The 25079-nt window shown below is 49.0% G+C and overlaps 1 protein-coding gene across 9 annotated transcripts in view; it reads right to left on the bottom strand.

Annotated features, from left to right (window-relative positions):
• GRM4 (glutamate metabotropic receptor 4) overlaps positions 1-25079 on the bottom strand; it is a 205449-nt gene that overhangs the window by 124799 nt on the left and 55571 nt on the right. For 7 of the 9 annotated variants that reach the window (XM_084611524.1, XM_084611525.1, XM_084611521.1 and 4 more), the window contains exon 3: positions 9106-9322. In XM_084611524.1, the coding sequence (XP_084467650.1) occupies positions 9106-9322 (217 nt within the window). Of the gene's footprint in view, positions 1-9105; positions 9323-24779; positions 24851-25079 lie in introns of those variants that run through there. The other 2 variants (XM_084611527.1, XM_084611526.1) reach the window with 2 other exon arrangements.

A 25079-nucleotide genomic window follows, 5' to 3' on the forward strand; every position in this document is an offset into this window, starting at 1 on the left:
TTCAAGGGACACTTCTAAGGCAGAGCTCCACATGCAGCTGTTGGGGTTGGGTCCCTCTGACAACGTGTGCTCAGCGAAGACCAAACAGACCTGCATCTTGGGGCTGATCACACATTCCTTGATGACCCAAGCACTGACGCCCCTTCATGCATATGTATCTTGTATACAGGCACATTACTCCCCCAGTAGCTGTAGGTCAGATTGTAAACACTCCAGCAGCATTGCTCACTGAGTAACTGCTCACCACGGTGAGTGACCCAACCTGGCCCGTGACATAGGGCAGCGTTTTATTGCTCTGCAAATAAGTGTGTTCCAGTAGTTACAGCAGGGTTCCTTCCGATCATACAGTGACTAATTACACTGCAGTTATACTGTAATTCCAGTGTAACTAGGCTCTCTGATAACCAAATGAACACGAATTCACATAACCAGAAGGTTAGCTGTATAAACGAATTGTGGCCCTTGGTTTTCAGTTAATGCATGTGTGTCTAGACTCCGGGTACACTAATTTACACTGTATTGCTAAGTCAGATTGCAGGTAACTGTCCAGTTACCTGCAATTATCACAGATTCACTTGTCTTAAACCACAGCCACGCTGGATTTGGAGGATGACTCTAAGTCATTATAATCATTGTATTGGGAAGCTGCGAGGGGAGTCAGGATTCCTGGGTTCTTATCCCGACTGTGCCATTGGCTCATATTGTGACTTTCAGCCAGTCACTTTCCCTCTCCGCCTCTCACTCCCCCAGTGGGGAAGTGAGACTAATAGAAACAGCTTTGCCGCTGGGCTGCTCAGGAAAGAGACTCTCGCTTCTGTGGCTCCCATCACATCATCTCCCAAAACAGCCCGTCGAGTCTACCCCACACCAACCCTCAACATCTGGCTGGATTCCCTGTTGAGTGCGAGGGTGGAACATCGCTGACTTCAATGAAGTGGCATCTGCTTATGCAACTACGGCGAAAATCCCCCTGATGCAGACATGACGCCTAGGCATCACTTACATCCCAGGGCTCAGTGACACCGTCCCTCTGCACAGGCGTGAACTTCACCCCTCATGCAGCTGGCTCACCAGGTCTAATCACTACGCTATTTCAGCTTATCACATGGGCACTCACATCAGGCCGAACTTGTTGCTTAGTGGGAGCCAAGTCACTGTGGGGTCCCGTGACCTGCTTGATCTCTGGAACAAAGCAAAGAACCAAGGGGAGGCAAATAATTTGGTCCCTTAAATATCCCTCTCATTCCAGAGCCCTTCCATTGGGACAGCAATGAAAACGGACAACTTGCCATATTGGATCGGACCCACCATGCGTCTAGCCCTTGGCGTGTCCCGTATCCTGTCTCTAATGGCGGCCAGTAATAACTGCTTCAGAAGAAGGTAAAAGAAACCTTTCAGGAGGCAGTTATGACCTGGATGCAGACCTGGGTTCCCTCAGCCCCTACCCTAGCCTCAGAAACCCGGCAGACCTTTCCTCAGAGCTGTCCCCTTGCTGTACTGAATTTGCGTTGGAGCAGACAGCATGCCTGGCGGTGCCAGCATGATGCAGCAAGGATAGGTGGTGCTGAAAAGGTTTATAGACGTCTCTTTGGCAGAGGATGAAGCTGATGGATGGAGAAGGCAGGTGAGGGGCTGAACACAACCTCCAAGGTGAAACAGAGCTGTAACCTTGGGTTCCCCCTTCTTGGGGAGTCCATAGGCAATTTAGTTCCTCAGCTAGAAAATGCCACATTAAGGGCCTGATCCAAAAGCTGTTGAAATCTACGGGAGTCTTTCCACTGACTTCATATCAAGTCCTTAGGGAGGACCAAATCCAGGCCTCATGGTTTGATGCCATAACTCTCGAGGAGGAACTTCCAGAAGCATTTCCCTCTCCCTACCCCGCTCCAGCAGCCCCAGCTCCCACTGAGAACAATGCAGGGTCCTTGCAAGTGAATCTGTTGGAGCTACATTTAGCTTCAGTCCACCCTTGGTAGAGCTGCAGCTTGCCCCAGTGACATGCCAGTCCTCTCTCGACCCTAACGAGCAGAACAAGGCTCAGCTTCTGGAACTCTGCAGATTCTTGCATTAGAGTCTCCTTAAGGGCAAAAGAGCAATTACCCAGCACCACCTTGTGAAGTCCCCCGAGTATTCCAACTGACCCCGCCAGCATCTGCACTGAGTCAAGAAACTCCTCTGACCCACCTTTCCAAGGTGCTGAGCCCCTGCAACTCCCATTGAAATTCATCCCGTAAGAACATTTTTATAGACCTTGAGAACCCTGTCAGAACCCAGCCCCAGAGAAGGGAGGGAACCACCAAGAGGAAACTGTAGCTCCCACAACTCAGGTTGGCAGGTAGAAAACAAACTACATTTTAACACAGCCGAACGCAAGGTCATACATCGAGGAACAAGGAATGCCGGCCACACTTCCAGCATAGGGGCGGGGGTGTATCCTGGAAAGCAGGGGTCAAAGTGGGCAAGCAACTCAACATGAGCTCCCAGGGAATGCTGTGGCAAAAAGGGCTAATGCGATCCTTGGACATGTGAACAGAGGCATGTCAAGCAGTAGCAAGGAAGCGATTTTAGCTCTGGATACGGCACTAGTGAGGCCAATACTGGAGTGCTGTGTACAGTTCTGGTGTGCCCATTTTGAACAGGTTATTGACACACTGGAGAGAGTGTGCAGAGAAAAGCCACAAAAACAACTGGAGGGCTAGAAACAAAAATATGCTTTACAGTGAGACTGAACAAGCTCAATCGGTTCAGTTTGTCAAAAAGGAGACTCATCGATGACTTGGTTACCGTGTATAAGTATGTTCATGGGGAGAAAACAACAAGTACTGGAAGGCTCTTTAACCTAGCAGCGAAAGGCACAAGAACCGATGGCTAGACGTTAATGCCAGACAAATTCAAATTAGAAATAAAGCACTGATTTTTAACACTGATGGCGATTAATCAGTGGAACGAATTACCAAGGGCGGTGGTGGATCTGCCATCTCTTGAAGTCTTCAGATCAAGACTGGAGCCTTGTCCGGGAGATATGCATTAGTCAAACATCCATCCTGACTCAGTACAGGAGTAACTAGATGAAATTCTCTGCTCTGCATTATGCAGGAGATCAGACTGGATGATCTAATGGTTCCTCCTTTCTGGCCTTAAAGTCTGTCAACAACAAATGCCACTGGCTCAGGGTAAGTCTACACTGCAGTTAAACAGCCCCTTATCCATAGCCCCATGAGCCCAAGCTGGCACAGGCCAGCCGGACATGTCTAATTTCAGTGTAGACATACCCTCAGACTCTGTTTTGGAGGCAGATCTCTAAGAAAGGGCTACCGCACTGGGGCAACATGCCTGAGCCACAGGACAGCAAAGCCACCCTGCTGGGATAGAATCCGGGTGCCATTTGCCTTTAAAATAAAGCCTTTCCATCAGACACATGCATCAGGAACGGAAGCATCAGTCAGCGGCCACTAGTAGAGGCCACACGCTGGACTTGAGGGATCAGCGCTCTGATGCAGTACTGCAAATCCAAAATTCTTAACACCTCCTCTACCACTGCCCCCACCACCGGCGTGACAGACTGTCTAGCTCCAGGGAAGGTACTCACACAGCACCAGGGTAACAGGGTCCCCCCACCTGTACAAGCCGGGCAGAAAAGAGCTCGGTCTCTTGGATGGCAAATCTGTGCGAGAGAGAATGCAAAACGACAACAAAAAACGGTTACTTTCCCCTTTATTCCTCTCGTTGTCAGGTGATTTGTGTTATAACGGTTCAGATGGGGCTGCTGCTTAGCACTGACAAACCCCAGTCGAGTTAGCAGCTAAGCCTTTAACAGAAAGCAATAAAAACCCTTTTTCTATGCTAACACTGCACTCCCTGCCTCCCTCCCCCTTTCTCATGCACACACAGCCTACATGCAGACAAGCAGAGATACACACACAAACCCTGTCACTCATACACCTATGGAGTCACCGGTACATCTAGTCACATGTTCTCACTGCTATGTGCCACATATCCCTGAACATTCATGCACACGTTCAAGGTCTACAGAGATGCACCCAGACATACACACACTCCATTACACACCCACAGGTTCATACACCCCCGGGTATATGCAGAAACGCCGACAATCAACACGTACACACAGTGCTAGATGTGGACACCTTTGCCCTGAGTAACACACATAGACCCGCTCACGTGTGTATACACACCAAGTACGTTCCCCCATACGTCCACACGATCACAAGTACTTGTGCATCCAGGAACAGCCACACCTGCCTGCTCTGAAGCACACACGCACTCATGTACGACTGCAGACCTGCCAAAACATTCTGCTTTTCAAGTTAAAATCCTAAAGAGCAGCGATTCCCAGTTGAATCCCTAGATGGACGCTTCTGCATATTAAAAGCGCAGCCGGTTCTCAGAGCCACTGGATTAATGCAGTTCCTATTTATAGGGCTTTGATTAGAAGCTTGTCACCTAGAAGTTTTTATTCCCCTTATCCATTTATAAGGTCGTAACACAGTTTGACTTGCATTAGATGGACTGGTGTCCCACAGATCTTGCCAGAATGTAATGTGCCATTCAGATACAGTTAAATTAGCAATAGGCAGCCATCGGTGCATGGCAGGACTCTAACTGCCTCTGAAAACACTCTTTAGTTCTCATCTCTCCATGGATTATTATGCAGCAGATAGCCAAAGAAACGTAGAACAGGGATAGGCCAAGCCGAGCTCTCCCCACAGCCAGTTCTACATCATTTTCTGTAGCATACTCCTGCTAAGAAAGGTTAGCACCTAGCGAGCACCCCTCAGGCAGCATTGCTGTGCCTCCTGTTGGGAGAGGCTGGAACTCCCCACGCCTGGGCAGCTCCTCCCACCGTTTCCTATGGGGCCTTCTGTTGGGAGGGGCTGGGTGTGGAGTAGCTGCGAGATGGCTTCCAGCCAGTGAACTTGCAACTTACAGGAGGGCTCGGTATTTGCATGTATGTCAATAGTTAGTTAGTGGATAAGGTGCCATATCAGCTCTTAACAGCGCCTCCTACTGACAGAGGCTGGGACTGGAGTAGCTGTCTGTTCTCCCCTTCCCCACCCCCTCTGACTGCTCCTGCAGATTTCCCTATAGCCTCTCCCAAAAGGAGGCTCTAAGACCTCATTTCCACCCCACCCCTGAAGGAGTGGGAGGGCTCCTGTCCCACTCCTTTCAGAGGCTCCTGGTGGGGGAGGCTAGCACTGGTGTGACTCAAAGCTCCCCCTCCACATCCAGGACTCCTGTGTTATTCTCCACAGCAGCCCCGCTTGAGGGAGGCTGGAGCCACAGCAGCTGCAAGCTCCCAGAATGCAGCCAGCGCTCTCCCCCCTACTCTCACTGGCGATAATCCTTTCTAAGCATCCAGTGGCACCCGTCAGCCGAATGCTTTCCGATTCCTGTCAAATCCTTGCAAAGAGTTTTGCTGAGCACAGACTTTCAGGCTGTCCAAAGTCTAGAGACAAGTTAAAGCACGTGCCCACAGGGATAATTCCACTCAACTAGGAGAACCAAGCAACGGTGCCAAACTTTATTTTCCGTTAAAGCCTGGTAGTGTTTGTCTGACGTCTTCTCTCCTGGAAAGTGCCCCGCTCGCTGACTGATCTGGAAAGGCTGGGAGAGTTGGAATAGGCTCACTGGCTGGGCCACAGCAAAGCCCCAACTTATTCGAAGTCTCCTTACACACAGCGAATGAGTTTCCTAGCCACTTACACAGAAAGAATGGCAGGCAGCAGACACTACGGTCCAGAAACTGCTGTGGACTAACTCAGATTCCTAGACCAGAAGGGACCATCCAGTGTGATCTCCTGAACAGCAAAGGCCATAGAGCTGCCCCAAAAAGAGTTCCAACAGCAGATCTTTTAGAAAAACATCCAGTCTTGATTCTAAAGTCGCCAGTGATGGAGAACAGAATCTAGATCTCTTGCTGGTGCCCAAAGGATGGACCGTGCTACCCCCTGGGAGCGACATAAGCTCTTTGGGGCAGGGACTGTCTTTTCATTCTGTGATTGTACCGCACCCGGCACAATGGGGTTCTGCTCCATGACTGAGGCTCCTAGGTGCTACCCAAGTACAAACCTTAATAATAACAGGAGTCACTGACTCTGTAGAGCATATTCTGTCTTGATTTACATCTTGTACAACCCAACTAACGGGGGGAAAGTCAGCAAATAATTTGGTCCTGTGTCTTGAGATAAAATGTGTTGTGTTGTGTGCATGCCATCACCAACTTGAGAACAGCTGGGGCATCTCTGTTGGCAACTCAGCACCAGCAATCAGACTGGAAACAAGACATACACTTTTAACTGTGAGAGTAATTAACCACTGGCACATGCTCTCTACCCTTGTTTTGTTTCAATTTCAGCCATGGGGGCTCCTCTCTTGAAAGGGGGAGCCGGTAATACCAGAACAGAGGTGGCATCATTCTGCCAATGCCACAAGGAGGGGGAGAGGGGAATGTGCTTGTGTTGTCACGGCGAGTTCAAGATGGGGGCCTAGCATCCTGATCAGCCTGGGCCACAGGAAGCTTGTTTCAGTGTAAGAGGGAAGGGGGGGGGGAGAAATTCCTCACTGCAACAGCTGGGGCGATGACCTTGCATCCCTGCATTGTCGTGGCTGTATATCTCAGGACACTGTCACAAGTCTGCAGCCCCGTGGACACGCAGGGAGCGAGGGCTCAGCTGTAGTGAATGTGAAGGCGTGGTCCAATGAGGCTGCTGGACACTGACAGTCCCTGTGGTTCTCTCTGGCTCGCCAACTCTCAGACTGAGGCAGCCTCTGCTACTCCAGACTCCAACACCAGGTCTCCTCCGAGTCCTGGCCTGGATCACACAGTACCAGATGGGGATAAACGACAAAGGACTGCATTGCCCTTGCAGACAATTTCTCCCTGAGCCCCTAACATTTCTCCTCAGCATCCTCGCCCCCCATCTCACTGGCCTCCAGGAGCAATAGGCAGTGCAGCTCACACAAAGAGTCTTAATCAAGGCTTTGAAATTTATGTCGTGCCTGGTTCATCATTGGTCCAGAATCATTTTTTTAAAATCTCCCAGCTGTAGCCACTCGTTGCCAGCCTGCAAAGGGATGATTTATACTTCAGGGAATGAATCAATACAATATGTGACCAAAGACATCTTTAATCTTGCAGAAGGATTAGGCTGCAGAGGGGGACGTCAGCAGCAGCCCACAGCCGTTCCATTCAGATTTCAATTTGGAGATCAGCGCCTCTCTTTCTTCTCTCCCTCTCCTGCCTTCCTTCTCTTCTTGCACCGCAGTTAAAGAAGTTGGAAACATCAAACTTCATTTAGCAGGCGGGCACCGCTGTAATGGGCTGGCTATTTTGTCCGTGCTAGCGACACAGAAGGGCGCCCAGGTACCGGGGGCTGCCTGGGGAGAGACCCCATTGGAAGGAGAGATCAGAGTTAACAGGAGAGATGCAATGCTCCACTGGTGGGGGGAGATGCAGCCCCACACTCTGGGTCCGTTTGTCAGCTGTGAAGGTGCAAGGGGGCCACAAGGCAGCCAGGCAACACTCCCCATAGGGAATATCCCCACTGGCACATGCCCCTTAGGAACCACCCTGGAGCCGGAGGGGTGTCAGGGCAGGAGCGGGAGGGGGCGGCTCGTCTTAGTCACTCCAATAGCTCACAGTGGCTAAGCAGCTGCAGACAGGTTAAGTCTGCCCCCAATGCAACTCTCACCTGTGCCAGAGACTGCACCTTAGGAGGGGGAGAAGAGGAGTAAGGGAGAGGGCTTGTCTATCACTTCATTCCCACCCTGCATTGCTTCTTCCTCTCCGGACCGCTAGAGTTCCCTTAGTCTCACAGGGACCGCCCAGGCAGAGCCTAGACATCAAGTCCCAGCCATCAGGGATGCCTCACAAACTGCTGTTCCCCCGCAGACCGTTGCTGTGACCCTTAGTGGTGCAATTAAAAGTGCTTAGGCGAGATTTATGGTGGGATTCTAGCTGCAGGGTGGTACCAATGTAGAGCGCTTGGTCACCATGTGGTCTGCAGGAATAAGCAATTACAATACGGTTGATGGGCCGAAAGCACATATACAGAGGCATTAGCACGCATTAGGCTATTTGGGGATTTAGCACAGGGAAAGAGGAAGAGGTGGAAAGAGGGATAAATCCAGAGACCCTTGTTCAGGCGAAACTCCAAGTGGGCCCAACCCTGAGCAAGCAAAGACAGGAGGATCCGTCCCATTCCACATACATTTCCTCTCTCCAGCACAGGCCTCATCTCAACTCGGTGTTCTAGTCGCGTTTCACGCTGATTGTTCCCTTCGGCCTGACTCTTCGCATGCCCGTGCCAGACCCTAGCATCTCTCGATTGCTCCTGGGTCGTGCGTTGGACCCTATGGCCCCCTAGGGTGGATCATGACTGAGGTTGAATTGTATGAGCCTAACCACGTGGACAGAGCTTTATGTTATGCTACCACACAAGTCCCTCACAAGCTGCCCCCCCAATTCAAAAAGCAGCCTAACCCCCAATGCTACAGACGGGCCTCAGGAAGCTGCAACAATCTGCCGACAGGCCGCAGTGGTCACTGTTCCCAGATGCCAACAAGCACTTCCCAATTCTGCCGTGCCGGCAACACGACACAGGCCTGGGTGCGGGCTAATACAGCACCTCCAATGGGCAGCTGTTATCACAGCAGACCGAGCCACAGCTACCTCACAAAGTTTACACTTGCAGTTGAGGACAAGTGCCCCTAGGATGATCGCACAAGAAGCTTCACAAAAACTAGCCCTTCCCCTTCAATTATCACCTCTGTCTTTGCTAGCTAGCCAGAGAGAGGCCGTTCCTCACCTGCCTGATGTATTCAGCTGTATGGACAGATCAGTGATGGAGAGAGATTAGAGGTGGGCCTAGAACTCACGTCCTTCAGCTTCCAATCTGCAGACGTTGCCGTCCAAGCTTAAGGACTAACTCAACCCCAGCTGTATCCAGATACATTCTACCCCCCACTTCCCTGCAGTTCTCGACACCATGACCCATAATGCAGTCCACCCCAAGAGATCCAGCTGTATTTTGCTCGCAGACCCCATTTCAACCCCATGGCCTGTATATCAGCAGGAAGTTCACTCACCATCCTCTCTGGACTTCTGGATGAAGGCCTCCACCCCACTCTCGCCGTAGCTTCCCTCGGAGGCTAATGTGGAGACGTAATTCCACTTGAGCTCCTTGACTATGTCCACCATTGCTTGGGCCTGGTAGGTGTCGGAGGGAACAACGCGGGAAAAGAAGTCGTACCGACTGTTGTCGCTCAGGTCAGGGGCAGTGGAAGCATAGCTTATCTGGGGTATCTGCGGGGGCAAGGAAAGAGAGGTCACTGAAATAAAGAGGAGCAAATTGCAGGAGCCTTAGACCACAAGCCATCTCACTGACATGACACGGGACGGCTTGAGGGAGGTCACACAAATCACACAGCAGGTGCAATAGTTGAAGGAGGCAAGACTGGGGTGTTGCGGATATATGAAGTACCGACGGATGAGCCTTGTTGACTCACATTCACAATCGTGGTCTACCCTTGTGTTTTAAAACCCATTCCCACCCCTCAAGTCTTATTTTTTTAAACCGATTTTTCTCGCTATTGGAATAAGCGCACCATCGGTCACCACTAGAGATAGAAACCCGGACTTAGGTTCCCAATAATACTGCACCTTCCCGGGCACTAAGATATGTTCCCCAACCCTTGGACTTCAAATAAGGGGGCTGGGAAGGAAGAAAACAAGGACTTTTGCTTGCATGCTACCAGGGGATACTCCAGTTCTCCTTCCAGCAGCAGTTCTTCAGCAATCCGATCTGGGCTTCTCCCAGTCACAGCACCGTGAGGACTCTTGGGTGCAAGCAACTCAATGCCAGCAGAACACTGAAAGTTTTGCCCCAGCTCTCTACCAGCACCTGAGCAATACGGGTCTGGAGCTGAGGAGTGGACAAGTGTTTTGTAGATGCATCTAGGTGCAATAAGATCATAACCGTGTTCTTGTACAGAAACTTTCCATCCACATCTGAAAGCACTTCACAAAGGCAGGCCTGTATCATTTCCCCTGTTTTACAGATGGGGAAACTGAGGCACGGACTGGCAGTGACTTGCCCAACGTCAAACAGCAGGTTAAGAATAGAACCAGGAATGGCCCTAGCTGATCTGCCGGCCTGGGCGGAGGAAAACTTTTTCGCACCGCCCGCACCAGCAGCTAAGCAAAGAACAAAAACATACCCTGTGGACACTGGCTCTCAGGGCATCCATTCTGCTCGCCTGCCCACCAAGCTGGCGCTGAATAGAACTCTGGTCTCCTTTGGCCCAGTCCAACGGACCACACATTGGCAACGGTTTTCAAGAACTCATAGCGGGAGCGTGAGATCCCAGAGGACTAGAGAACGGCAAACAGTACCTATCTTTAAAAAGGGGAACAAAGAGGGCCCAGGGAATTGTAGACCAGTCAGCCTAACTTCAATACTTGGAAAGATACTGGAACAAATTATTAATCAATTTGTAAGAACCTGGAGGATAATAGGGTTATAAGGCATAGCCAGCATGGATTTCTCAAGAACAAATCATGCAAATGCAAGCTAATTTCCTTCTTTGACAGGGTTATTGGCCTAATGGATGGGGGGGGAAGCAGTAAATGTGATACATCTTAATTTTTAGAAAGTCTGTTGATACAATCCCACATGACATTCTCATAAGCAAAGTAGGGAAATGTGAGCTAGATGAAATGACTATAAGGTGAGTGCACAAACTGCTTGAAAGACCGTACTCAAAAGAGTAGTTATTAATGGTTTACTGTCCAACTGGGAGGGCATATTCTGTCCTGGGTCCAGTACTATTCAGTATTTTTATTAATGACGTGGCTAATGGAGTGGGGAGTACGCTTATAAAATTTGCGGATGACACCAGGCCAGGAGGAGTTACAAGCACTTTGGAGGACAGGCTCAAAATTCAAAACAACCTTGACAAATTGGAAGAATTGGTCTGAATTCCACAAGATGAAATTCAGTAAAGACAGGTGCAAAGTACTTCGCTTGGGAAGGAAAAATCAAATGCATAACTACACAATGGGGAATAACTGACTAGGGGGCAGTACTGCCAAAAGGGATCTGGGGTGATGGAGGATCACAAACTGAATATAAATCAACAACGTGATGCTAACATCATTCTGGGAGTATTAACAGGAGTGTTGTGTGTGAGACACAGGAGGTAATTGTCCCACTCTACTCAGCACCGGTCAGGCTGGAGTACTGTGTCCAATTCCGGGCACCACACTTTAGGAAAGATGTGGAAAAACTGAAGAGTCCGGAGGAGAGCAACAAAACATGAGCAAAGGTTTAGAAAACCTGACCTGTGAGGAAAAGTTTTAAAAAAAAAAAAAAAAAAAAAAAAGGGTATGTTTAGTCTTGAGAAAAGGAGATGGTGAGTTGACCTGATAACTTCCAATATGTAAAGGGCTGTTATAAAGAGGACGGTGATCAATTGTTCTCCATGTCCACTGAAGGCAAAACAAGAAGTTATGGGTTTAATCTGCAGCAAGGGAGATTTAGGTTAGCTATCAGGAAAAATAAACTATTATTAGAAGGGTAACTAAACTCTGGAACAGGCTTCCAAGGGAGGTCGTGGAATCCCCATCATTGGAGGTTTTTAAGAACACATTGGACAAACACCTGTCAGGGATGAGCTAGGTTTGACTTGGTCCTTCCTCAGCAAAGGGGGCTGGACATGGTGACCTCTTCAGGTCCTTTCCAGCCTGTCATTTCTATGATTCTATGCTTTCCAAATACAGCAGCCAGAGGCCAGCGACGCAAGGAGAAAACAGAGTGAGGGAAGATGAGAAAAGACTGAGGGATCTTGGTTTCAAGTGCCATGACTTTTTGACACTCCAAGGGCTTTGATCCTTGCCAAAGACCTGAGCTCTGGAAAGCTCCTTGCACTGAGGAGCCTGGGAGAGGAAACAAAAAAGGACGGGGATATTTTTCTCCTCCTCGCTCCCCGATTAACAGAGTCGGTTTGATGACACATACAAAGAGCTGGGAGGGGGAAAAATAAAAAACACAGTTGCTCCTTTGTATTTTCTCCCACAAAAGTTCTTAGCTTTGCAACAGAGCCAAGCAGATGGGGAGATTCCAGAGTCTCCCCAAGAAGAAAAGAAACCAACTGTCTTCTCCTGAAAAATACAAGAGGAAAAAGAAGAGAACAACAAATCTAGATCAATTCTAAACCCTTCTCCCAGGCCCTGCCAGAAAGGAGAGGAACTAAAGGGCTTGTGTCAGCCAGGTATGATGCTGCCTAAACAGCCAGCAAAATGGTTCTGTGATGCTTTAGTTTTTCCCCCTTTTTATCTCCTCTTTTCTCTCACCAGCCTCTCCTCCATGCACGCTTTGAGCCTAATTATGTCGATCTTCAAAGGGGACAGCCCTCAACTCCCAGAAGAGGGTCGGGGGAGAACCACAGAGCAACTGAGTTCTCAACAAGTCTCTTTGATTGCCTTTGGAGTAGCATGGGAGCTCTGTGCCTGGCTGGCTGACAGAGAGCAGTTAACACCTCCGGCACCCTGCTTCCCCTCCCCAGCTTTCTGTGTGTAATATTCTCTGCATTGGCCTCTCAGGCCACTTTGATCTCCTCTGTGTGCTCTCTGCATGCATGAGAGTGTAAGCATTCTTCACCAGTCAAGCTTAGGACCATTTCTCAGCTGACAAGGCTTGGAAGCAAAAGTGCAACCCCAGAGAGCAGAGGCCCAGCCTTAGTACTGTCTGTATCACCACTAGCAGCCCAGGTTGACAAGAAAAACCCCCAAAAGGCTCCTCCCGCTTACCTTGCCCACTCTCAGAGAAGGGGAGGAGCCAAAAAGGGACTGGGGTGGACTGATAAGTTGGGGCAACTCAAGGAGAACAAGGATGGGAGGAGGTCCAGCCATTTGACCCCTGGGAAAGAACTCCACCACAGGAACAATAACAGCAGCTCCCCATCAGGAGAAGGGAGGAACCACAAAGATTAATTAAATGGCCAGAGGGACAACCAAGGAAAGGCAATGGGGAGGGGAGGGGAGGGGAGGGGAGTGGAGGCAGCTTATTTGAATTCTGGAGAAGATGGGTGGAGTCCACCAGAACAAAAGGCCCACCCCCCCAGTCAAAGGAGGAGCCACAGAGCCCAGAAATCAGGGACAACGAATGGAAAAAGACAGGGATGGGGTGAAGGTAAGACATACCAAATAAGGCAACCAGGAGGAGCCACCAAACAGAGAATCCCAGATAATGCCAAGAGGAACTCCACCAGCCAACCATGATAGCAAGGCCCCATAGCCTTAAAGAGCCTCTCCAGGATTTAGTTTTGGCACAGTCCACCATCCAAGCGAGCCTGGGGGAAGGAGAGGGCCCTGACTTCACCCTCCGCTACGTACAGGTTCTGAAATTCTCTCCAAACAAAGCAATAAATATGCCTTTAAAATTAATCAGAGTTGACTTGCATTGAATGGTGCATTAGAATGATTTATGATCTTGAGCTGCTTAGCACTTATATAGCACTTCAGAACGCTCTGCAGACATTAATTAATCTTAGTGATAGAAAAGGCCTATTAAATCAAGTCCATCCTCCCCTCACCAACCTGCTGTTCCCTTATAGGAGATGTATCCAGTGTTAAATTGGTCGTGTGCTTTCTCAGCTACGAGTTTGTTGGCTTCAGGCTTATATTGCTACCGCGCCTCGTTTCCTAAAGCACTTTGCAAACAATGCGTACAGGAATCAATCCCGCCACCACTTACAGGCGGCCACCTCTGGGGTGGAACTCAACAGCTGTCTAACAGCACACAATACAGTGCAGCACTTGAGGGCAGGAAGTGAAGAACAGTGGAGCTCAATTAAAACTTCAGGGGATTTTTTTTTTTAAAAGACCTGGGGAAATGTAGTTACCTGAGTTGGAGTGTTGCCAGGATATGAGGGTATCACTCTTCGGTAGCCAAAAAAACCCACCTGAATTGCTCAGGAATCTTTCGTGAAAAGGATCAGGAGCTGGGTTTTGCATCTCATCTGAAAGATGGTCTGGCAGTACACTGTCCTCGAACACCATGCTAGAGCAATGGTTCAGAACGGATTGAGAGCTGGGGCAGCAAGGGAATGTTACCTAACCCCATCTTTCCCTTCTGGAAGCCAGGAGTCAAATCTGATTTGGGTTACCAAAACCATCAGTTTAGGAGCTACAACCTAAATCTTTGTCCTCCACCCCATATAGTTTAAAATCAGGGAATAGCCCCAGAAGACTGCTAGAGGTTATAGCAATGCTGCAATCAGCACAGGCTACTTGGATATATACTGAATGTAGGCAAATTGGCACAGACTGTGCTCACTCGGAAGGAGGCATAACACCTGGGTCAAGCAATCAGGTAGCCCACAGCCTAAAAGCGGAGGCAGAGGGAGGGACAGGTCAGTCTGACCTGAGCCTTTGGAGCAGATTAGATGCCCAGAAGCTGCATGCTAGGCTGTTCATAATGAAAGCTACAAGATCAAGTAATTGTAGTGTTGGCCCTGAGCTTGATTATACGCCCCCTCTAATTATGGGCACACATGAAGTGGTTTGCTCCTGCACAACTAGTGGTGTAACCCAACGCTCTTTAGGGTGACCACCCACAAGCCGCCCTTGCCTGCGTGTTTCAAAACCAGGACTCTACAGGCCACCTTCCTGATAAGGCAATTGCTCGGAGGTAGACTTGTGCTGAGTGGGGCACTCAAATGCCCTGGAATCGAGAAGCGTATTGGTACATGGCATGGACCTCAAGGGCAACATGAACTTGCAGGCACTCTTCCCTCCCAGAAATCAACGCACGCAAGCCTACGATTTTCTTGTATTTATGTTGTCCTTGATAGATGAATAGAAATTACTTGTTGGCTGAGTCACCAGCAAATGAAAACAAAGACCCAAGGCATCCAGAGAGCCGTTAGAAGGGAACAGCAGACACGGGTTGTGGTCTGTTAGAATAACAGAGCAAAGACTGCATGGTTTGGCTCAGGCAAAAGCTTCCCACTGCAGTCCTCCGGCAATGCACCCCCAGGACTGCCACATGGGGTATCTGCATCCCAGGGCTAAGGGGTTAAAAATCCAGCTGAGGGTCTCACTCCAGTGAACAGAGGGGAATGACCAACCGAGTCAGAGGTTATCCTGCAAAGGAACACCCCAGCATCCTTCAGTCTTGCCTTTGTCCCGAAAGGGGCAACAGCAAAGAAAGCTCTCACATAAAGAACCCCAAATGGCAAATCCCCATTTCTACCAAATCCCATAGTGGGTGCTCCCCTGACACACCACATTCCCTGTGGCCACAGCCCTCTTTTCTCATCTTCCTCTTCCTCTCTTTCTCACTCTGGTTGGCTCTTTTCCCCTTGCTGCATCTCTCAGATTCTCTTATTTATTTATTTGCTTTTCTCTTTCACTCTAGTCCCCCCCCACATCCATTAAATGTAATGCCAGTGTTGTAAGCCCACGACTCCACCAGAATATTAAAAGCCCCTTGTAGAGCGGTGGCTTCTGTTTTAACTACCTGGAGAGACAGAGAGAGAGAGAAACTTTATCAGAGCACAAATAGGATTATTCTGTGTGACAATCTGCTTTGTGCTCCATTCCAAGGTGCTGTGATCTGCTTATTGGATATCTGTGACCAGTAGAGAGAGTGTGAGTGTCTGTGTGAGACGCATCATTGAAATTCTGCTCAGCCAATAAAGCGCTCATCTTGTAACTGGTTTTCGGTTGGGGGGGAGGGGGTTGTTTCCTGTCTCCATTTCTTCTTCTTTCCTTTCTCATTGAGACAGAGATGGTGGAAGTTGTGCAGTCAAAAATGACACACACAAAGAAGAGGTATTGCATGTTTTGCAAGAAGGTGAGGGAGGGAAGGGATGAGAGAGAGAGAGACAGGAGGAGTGCTGGAGTAGGGCTGTGTGTTTGTGTCCGGGCATGCAGCGAGTGCACGTTTACATGTGGGTTAGCGGGCCTATGTGAGTTTGGATGAGTGTGTGCATCTGGATTAGAATGTGCCAGACAAGCGTGCACAGGTGTGTGCATCTGGATTAGAATGTGCCACGGATGCGTGTGTCAGAGTGCGTGTGAGCTGTAGGGCTGTTCCATTGCAGAGGTAGGGTTGGTAACGTCAAAGTCGCTGATGTCAGGTCACCCCCTGGAGCAGGGGAACCACGGAAAGACCCTGCAAAATCCAATTTGCTGCCCATCTTTCTTCCAAGCACCAATCCACCAGGCCCACAGCTGCTTAATGGAGTGCAGCTCCCACCTTCTGAAGCTCATCATAAACTTCCCAGCTCCACTGAGACCCACGTTGAGCTCTGCCTTTGTAAAAGGGCCTCATTTTAACATCCCCTGACACTAGAGAGATTTACAGTTAGGGAGCAGGAACGAAACAAAGAAGGAGCTATGTGCTGGTACCCAGGACTACAGCTGCGCAAACAGATTAGTGGTTGGCAGGCGATTCCCAAAAACTTGTGTGTGTGTTGGGGGGGGGGTCATTTTGGGTTGCCCCAAAACCAAATTTTTTTAAAAAAAATTCAGCAAATCGTATAGTTGGGGGAAAAAAATAAAAATGGTTTGGGCCCAAACCAATTTTTTTTTTTTAATGTTTTAAAATGAAACGGAAGGAAAAGTCAAGACCAAAAGCCATGCTGCCGCTGAAAAATCCAAATGGTCCCATTTTGATCATGTCAGAATGGAACATTTCAACTCCTTGGAATTTTTGCTGGTTTCTCCCGAAAGGAGCAATTCAGCGAAAACAGGACCAGGGGGCAAAACGCTTTAGTGTCACCAAATCTACGTGGTTTTGCCAAAAAAATTTTCAGATGAAAAAGTTTCATCTGGCTCCACCAAGACCCAGCATCCCCAACCTGTAAGATATCTACCTGGCCCCCATCACGGTCACACCAGAGCACCTCCCAATCTTCAGTGCATTTATCTCACGCCGCCTCTGTGAGATAAAGCAGTGCTATTATCCTCCATTGGAGGGAGAGACTAGGGGACTTTTGCTCAAGGTTAACACGGGAGTCCATGGGGAAGCAAGGAACTGAATTCAGGTCTTTCCATTGTAGGCTAGAGCTCTAACCACTCAACCATGCTTCCCCTGAAGGTGCTACCTCACCCGTAGACTTCAGAATGCCCTGGGCACTTAGTGGCCATGGGCTGCTCAGACTCAGTACATTCCCAGTGGGCCCATCCTATCTCACGCATCCCCAGGGTCTCAGGATCCAGATGAGTTTCTGAGCAGAGGAGTGTGGGCTCCCAGCCTTTGCCCTCCACACCTTCCAGAACCTGCTTCCCAGCGGCAGCCTCACCTTCCATGCATTAACTTGGAGCTCATTGTGCATTGTGCCTTGCTCCTGATCCCACAAGCGGGAGCCTGCACAAAACCCTGGCGCCCAGAGAGTCGCACATCTCTGCTTTTGTCTCTTCAGATCGAATCCCAGCCAGACGGAAACCAAGAGCAGCCCTCTTCCCAAGGGGGAGGCTGCGGGAGCAGGGGCGAGGAAACAAAAGAAAATGCCCTGTTGAGCCTGCTCTGCTGCTTCCAACGTTCAGCCTCGGGCTTCGAGATTCATCCACTGACACAGGGCTGGTCTAGCTTCGCAAAGTGGGCTTGGGAAACAGCACGAGCAGAATTCACACCAGTCCACTCCAGGGTCGCCTCACCCAGGCCAGGACTTAAGGAGCTCCTGCGTAGTGAGGCAAGCCAGCCCAGGCTAGGAGCTAGAGAGAGCCTGAGTCGGTCTCAATAAACAATCCCCTTTGTATTCATTACCGTGGAGACCTGTGTCTTCTCAGCTGCAAGTCCTGTCATAGATGCATACACAGACATGGCCGATGCATATACAGACATCCACCTGCACACACACGCAGTTCCCAAGGGAGACATGGGTGCCTGTATCCCAAATGAATCACAGCTATGTACAGAGATACCATGGCATCGCTGGGGATTGAACCCTGGTTCTTCATGGGCAAGTCCCTACCATTGGAGTCAAAAAAGAGTGCCTTCCCTCGCTGGGAGTACATAGCAGGTTGTTATTGCCAGGCAAGATGACACAAACAGAACAAGTATATTACACCCGCGGACATCTACAGACATGCCAAATGCACACACGGTACATACACAAGGTGGAAACCCAAATCCTCACACAGTTACCATATGGAATATGGATGGGCAGAGAGAAGATCAATGGGTATACGCCAAGATGGCCTTTGACCTCAACACAGCTGGATTTAAACCTGACTTTGATCACAAACTTCAGTGACCTCAACCTAGCTCCTGAGGAGTCCCTTGTTCACACATCAAACTGAGCAGGATTTGCTACATACAGCTGATGTTCTCTATAGGAGTGGCCCAGGACTGAAATAGCAGAGGGTGCTAAAGGTCAAGATTAAGTGCATTGGGAGAGTTGCGGGGCGGGGGTCCTCACTACCGGTATAGCAGAGGGAACTCAGAGCTACGATTGAAGTGTGTGGCAGGACTGCATAGGAGTTTGCAGAGCTATGCCTACCTTTAGGCAAAATGCCATGAGTCAAGTCCCTCTTTTGGCAAATTTGGTCTGCAGATTTTGATTTAGCCTGTTACTACACTGAGCCTCGGAAATACTTGTTGATCTGCAAGCTACAAACTGTAAGCTCTAGTTTAAATAACTGAACAAAGAAACCAAAGGACTTTTCCTCTATAACCTGCTTTGGATTCGGGGGAGAAGGGCGGAAATAAAATGCCAGTTCCCAAATTACAGTTTCATAACAATCCTTCTGTCTGGGTTTTTTTTTCCCCTCCTTTTTGATCTCTTGTTCTACAATAGCCTAACTCCCGACATCAGCTATTTTCTCAGATGAAAGACAAAAGTGCTTTTAGATACATAAAAGCAACCGCATGCAGGGAATTCAAAGTTTTTAAAAGAAAAGAAACAAAGGGGGAAGGACAATTCTACTGCAAATAGAGGCAGCACCTCTTGAAACCCCAAAAAACCTGAAATCCAGCAGCGTCTGAAATCCAGCCTCTCTCACAGCATAAACGAACACTGATCCTCCTGAACTGCTGTCAGCGTCAGAAAGGGCTGACATCCCTTCCTCTCCCAGCTTCTCAGCAGCCACACGATTCCCTATTCCCCCAGAAGCGCGATGGGGGGAAACCCCATTCCGTTCCCATTAAGAGCAGAGGATGCAGTAAAGGAGGCCTGGCAGAGGTTTGACATCACCATCCTCCACTTATCTTTGTTCAATAGAGATACTGATGAGCAGGTTCCATGAGGAGAATCCCTGATCGCCTCCCCTCCCCATTCCCCACTCCTGACAGTCTAAGGACAGAGGTGTCAGGTAATCGGCAACTGACCCAACGCCATCCACTCCCAGGGCCAGATACCCAGCTGGGGTGCGAGGAATTCCACTGAAGTCAATGGGGCAAATGTTCAGTAAACCAAGGCCCCTTTATGCTGGTAGCTAGGGGTCTCCCTGGCCGATATATTGCTGGCATAAGAAATCGACGGGGCTCCCCCAATTCCAGCTCCTAGCATAGACAGCAGGTCAGGGTGAGACGAGGGTATGGCTGGAGAGCAGTATTCTTCACTTGCCCTGCAGAGCCATGCAAAGCAGAGTGACCCTAAGGCTGTACGCTGGCCATCCCCAAAAGATGGAGAGCACAAAGACCCCTTTTGCAGCCCTCCCCTCTGCCCATCCCAAGCACATGAGTGGAGCTGCTGAGAATCAGGCCTCACAGAGTTACACCAGCTCCCCTGTGTGATCAGTATACACTGAAGTCAACTGAGTTACTCTGGGAACAACTGAATGGAGAATCAGACCCTCCTTATCTTAACCAGAACAGACCGAAGATCATTACAGAAGGCCCTTTGCCTTGGGAATCCCATCAGATTCACCTGCAGAGTTAGATAGCACATACGGAGCCCCGGGGACTGCAAGTCATCTTTGGCATGAAGTGGTGGGTAACTTTTCCTATCAAAGGATCATTGTGATCTACCTTAAAAGCTGCTTCTCCCTCCTGACAGTCAAAATGAAAAGGTGCCTTGATTTCTTATGTATTTCATTACTGCCAGTTTATGAGCTAATAGACCATTTTTATTTAATAACAGTGGAAGGCACCAATTTAACTGAATCAATTTCAGATTGAAGAAAATTAGACAAAGACAGCAATTTTCTGTTATCCCACCAGCCGAGGTTTGCAGGGATGGAATTCTTGAACTTAAACCACCAATTTGAGCCCCAGCACAATTAGCCAGAGCTGTAATAGCTGGGGAAAAAAAACAAAAAAAGAGTTCTAAAGGGAAATTTCAGGACCAAATGCCATAGCAACCCGAGAAAAGTCCCCCTGTAGAACAGGACCTGGAGTCACAGAGACCCTGAGGGCTGTCATCCTGATTATGAACAGTGATTAAGTGACCCGTCTTATTTCTGTGACTCATTTGGAGGATTTTGTGGAGTCCTGATCTCGTCTGATCAATACTGTGATAGCAACTCCTAAAAAACCTAGCCAGAGAATCCCAAGGATGTCTTGTTTCCTTAACAGAACCCCAAAATATTGTAATGATTAGTGTAGACAGCACCTCCACTGGTAGATGGTGCTATATCTTTATCTTAGTATTAAGCTGTTGTCTTGTATGCAAAACACAAAATTTCCAGTAAGTTCTTGGAATGTCCTGGTACAACGTTTTGTTCCAGAAAGTGGAGGAAGAAACCAAGGATTTAGATTTGATTCTGACCAACAGGGTTGAATTGGTAGCGTAACTGAAGGTGGCAGGCAACTTGGGTGAAACTGATCATCAAATGATAGATTTCACAATTCTAAGGCAAGGAAGGAGTCAGAACAACAGAACAAGGACAATGGACTTCAAAAAGCCGATTTTAACAAATGCAGAGAACTGGTAGGTCAGGTCCTATGGGAAGAAAATTGAAGGGAAAAAGGAGCTCAGGAGAGCTGGCTGTTTCTCAGTGAGCCAACACAACTGGAAAACTATCCCAATGCGAAGGAAAGACAACAGTAGTAAGAGGCCAATATGTCTCCATCAGGAGCTTTTTAATTACCGGAAACTCAAAAAGGAATCCTACAAACAGTGGAAATATGGATAGATTGCTAAGGAAGGGTACAAACGAATAGCATAAACATGTAGGAACAAAATCAGAAAGGCTAAGGCACAAACCCTAAGTGAGGGCTGGGGGGGAGTGACTCAGTGGAAACAACCCTTGCCTGGCTCTGCAGGGCACTCTCTCTGGCCACCCATAGTAGTTCCCCGAGGTGGGCTGGGCACTGCGAGGTTCCCCTGGGGGGGAGGCACAAAGGGGTGTGGAGGTCACTCTGGTCTTGCAGATTAACTGGTGTTCCAGGGCCTGGAGGATGGAGACACCCAGTGCTGGGAGTCATGGGCCCATCAGCAGTGACTACAGGATCAGGTGCATTAGAAACGATGCTGGCAGGGAGAGCAAAATGATGTCCCCATGCATAGTCACAGAGCTGCTATCCCCACGAGGGTGGGTTCCCAGAGGAGATCAGTCTCGGGCAGATGCTGGCTACCATATGGGGTCAGGAATAACCTTCCCCCACCAGCCCTTCCTCCAGCACCGAGCAATGAGGTCCTTTCTTGGAAGCGCCTGGTGCTGGCCAGTGGCCACCTAGGGCAAAATATTCACTGCACGCCGATTTTTTTTGCGGTGCCTTTAGATTTTTGGAAGCTCAACTGGAGACAGCTGAGGGGGCTGATTTTCAGAAAGATCTGGGTACCCACACCTCCCTATGAAGCCATGGGTGCTCAGCACCTATGAAAAATGGCCCCCTAAGGTGTCCCAAGCTGGGCCCCCAAAGATCAGTGGTCATACTGAAAAACACTGACCGGGCTGGACTGACCTGCTGTTCAACAGCATTGCCCAGGTCGCAGGACCTGAAGGCGGCCCCATCTGAAGGTGCTCAGATGCTTGGGTGGCGGGGAGGGATAGCTCAGTGGTTTGAGCGGCCTGCTAAAACCAGGGTTGTGAGTTCAATCCTTGAGGGGGCCATTTAGGGATCTGGGGCAAAAATTGGGGATTGGTCCTGCTTTGAGCAGGGGGCTGGACTAGATGACCTCCTGAGGTCCCTTCCAACCCAGATATTCTGTGATTCTATATCCCTTGACAGAGAGCTTGTATGTGTTTGCAACCTGCGGTCTGCCTGGGATGCAGCTACCCTTATTCAAAGGGTTCTGCTGGCCACTGGAACCACCATCGTGAAATGTCTACTGGTGGGACGTGCGCATGGGGATTCCCTGAAGGTGGCCTAAAAGGGTAGGGTCTGCAATTTGGCCCATCACACTTCACAAGGCCAGATTTATCACCCCATATCTCTGGCATATCCTGCGGGGAGTTGGTAGGGGTAGTGGGCTGTGTGAGAAGACTGCCTTACCTCCCAGCGCTGATTAAAAAGGCCAGCAGGCATCAATTAGAAACTCTTGTTCCAACAGCCCCTGCGGTTTATTACGCTATCCTAATTAAAAGCTCTGATCCAAATTGCTTGATGATGGAAATTCTAATTAAATCAATTCCATCTTCTCTGTGAACCAGAGGTTAGTATAAGATAAGCATGAAATTAATAATTATGTTTAGGAATTAGCTGCTCCTAAAACCATATCTGGTACACATCCTCCTCCTGCCTCCCCCTTCGCTTCTGAGGGGCGAAGATAATTGTAGTCTGACGTGTCATAACGAAGGAGGGGCGGAGAGAGTTAATTGAACAGAAGGGAAGATTCCTTTCTGAGGAAGGGAGAGGAGATAGAGAAGGGGTCTTATTTTTCCCTGCACTGGTGCAGAGCCCTGTGCAAGGAGTGACTTCCTGGGCCATTTGACACGCTAGCTCCTAAGAGCTGTCCTCACTTGGACTCAGCTGCGTGAGGTCTCTACAGACCTTATAGCATCCAGGGAATAGCCAGGGCACAAAACCCCCAAGCCACATCATTGCATACACCATTGAGGTCTCCCTGGCTAAGATTTCTAGATTCTAAGACCAGAAGGGACCATTATGGTGATGTCTGACCTCCTGTATAACACAGGCCACAGAACTTCACCCAATGATTCCTGCATTGACCCCATGAGATCTAGGACTCTAGATTAATGCAGAGGCATTTGTTGTCATGTTGCCACTGGAAGACTCTTTCTGGAATGGGTGGTTGGAATAAGCAGGGCAGTAGAGATGCTGTTAGTTAGTTCAGTGGCCCTTTGGGGCTATTGGCAGCTTCCTGATCCTAGCTACCGGGAAACTGCAGCCAAATAGCCTAGATATTGTAGAACTTGCAGTGTCGCAGTAAATCCACGCGATTCTGTGAGCAGGTGTCAACTCCAGCACACGCAAGCAGGACTCAACTTCCTGTTAACACCATAAAATCATAGAAATGTACATAAGAACTTAAGAATGGTCCTACTAGGTCAGACCAAAGGTCCACCTAGCCCAGTATCCTGTCTTCCAACAGTGGCCAGTGCCAGGTGCCCCAGAGGGAGTGAACAGAACAGGGAATCATCAAGTGATCCATCCCCTGTTGCTCATTTCCCAGCTTCTGGCAAACAGAGGTGAGGGACATCATTCCTGCCCATCCTGGCTAATAGCCATTGATGGGTCTATCCCCCGTGAACTTATCTAATTCTTTTTTAACTCTGTTATGGTCTTGGCCTTTACAACATCCTCTGGCGCAGGTTGACTATGCATTGTGTGAAGAAATACTTCCTTTTATTTGTTCTAAACCCACTGCCTATTAAACGTAGGGCTGGAAGGGACCACGAGAAGTCATCAAGTTCAACTCCCTGCACTGTCACAGGACCAGGTAAACTTAGACCACCCCTGACAGGTATTTTTCCAGCCTGTTCTTAAAACCCTCCAATGACAGGGATTCCACAACCTCCCTTGGAAGCCTATTCCAGAGTTTAGCTACCCCTACAGTTAAAGATTTTCCTAATTTTAACCTAAATCTCCTTTGCTGCAGATTAAGTCAATTACTTCAATTAAGTAGAAGAGGTCAGAATCTGGTCTTCTAAACCTTGACAGGCCCGTGATCCACCCCCCTGCATGAGAAAAGCCAGAAACACATATTAATGCCTACAGACCAACTGCTGCTGAGTTATTCCTGATTGACACCAGCGTAACTGACAGCCAAGCCTGGCCCTGAATAAAGGCGGAAATAAGTTTTCTGCCAGAGAGCCCAGATGTTTTAAAGAATGGGCTTTTGAATGAATATAGGCCTGATCCTGCCATCCCTTACTCGATCGAGTAGCCTTTACTCACCCAGGTTAGTCCTGTTGACTTCAATAAGGCTGCTCTTGCGAGCAAGGACCACGCACAAGAGTCAGAGCTTGCAGGATTGGGGCTTAATTCCACACAAAACCACTTTATTCAATTCCTTCGCTCAAGCATTAGGAACCAGATTTATCTCTGGTGCAAATGCCAGCAAAATCAACGAAGTTACAGCAGGGATGATTCTGGCCCGCCTATGTGTTTTCTTAGAAAGAAAAGAGATGGGGGGGGGGCAGAGGGGAAGGGAGATAAGGTGAGGCGGCTGGGGAAGAATAGACAGCTCAGACTCTGCCACTGAATCGAAAGGGCTAACAAAAGGATCAGGGAGTTTTGATGCAAGCTCAGAGGAATTACTGAAGATAAGAGAAGCAGAGAAAGAGAGAGAGAGAGAGAGAGCGCGAGCGCGCACATGGGAGAGAGAGAAAGAGGAAACAAGATTCTCAAATCAGCACTTGTCCTATTTCATAAGTGAAATGTAGATCAATAAATTACACTCACTTTTCGAGGTTTAACATGCTGACTCCATAACCTTGTCAAGCGTGATACATCAGCCAAGGAAAGGGGGATGCCAAGCCAGGAAAGGGAGCCAAGCCAAAGAAGAAACAAATGGGCAGGGCGTAAGGCAAGGTAGGAAGGAAGCTGTCGCCTCCTTCCACCCTTCCCATTCTCCAGGGGGAGAGTCAGGCAGCTTAATCACCTCTCTCTCTCTCTCCCCTCTCTTGGGCCTGGAGAGAGCTGCAGGGTCTTTTGCTTATCATCTCCCCCTCTGGCTCTTCTAAGAAGTCTGTTCCTCCCCCC

This window comes from Lepidochelys olivacea (genome assembly GCF_965140295.1).
Source record: "Lepidochelys olivacea isolate rLepOli2 genome assembly, chromosome: 21".
In the NCBI taxonomy this organism is placed as follows: Eukaryota; Metazoa; Chordata; order Testudines; family Cheloniidae; genus Lepidochelys; species Lepidochelys olivacea.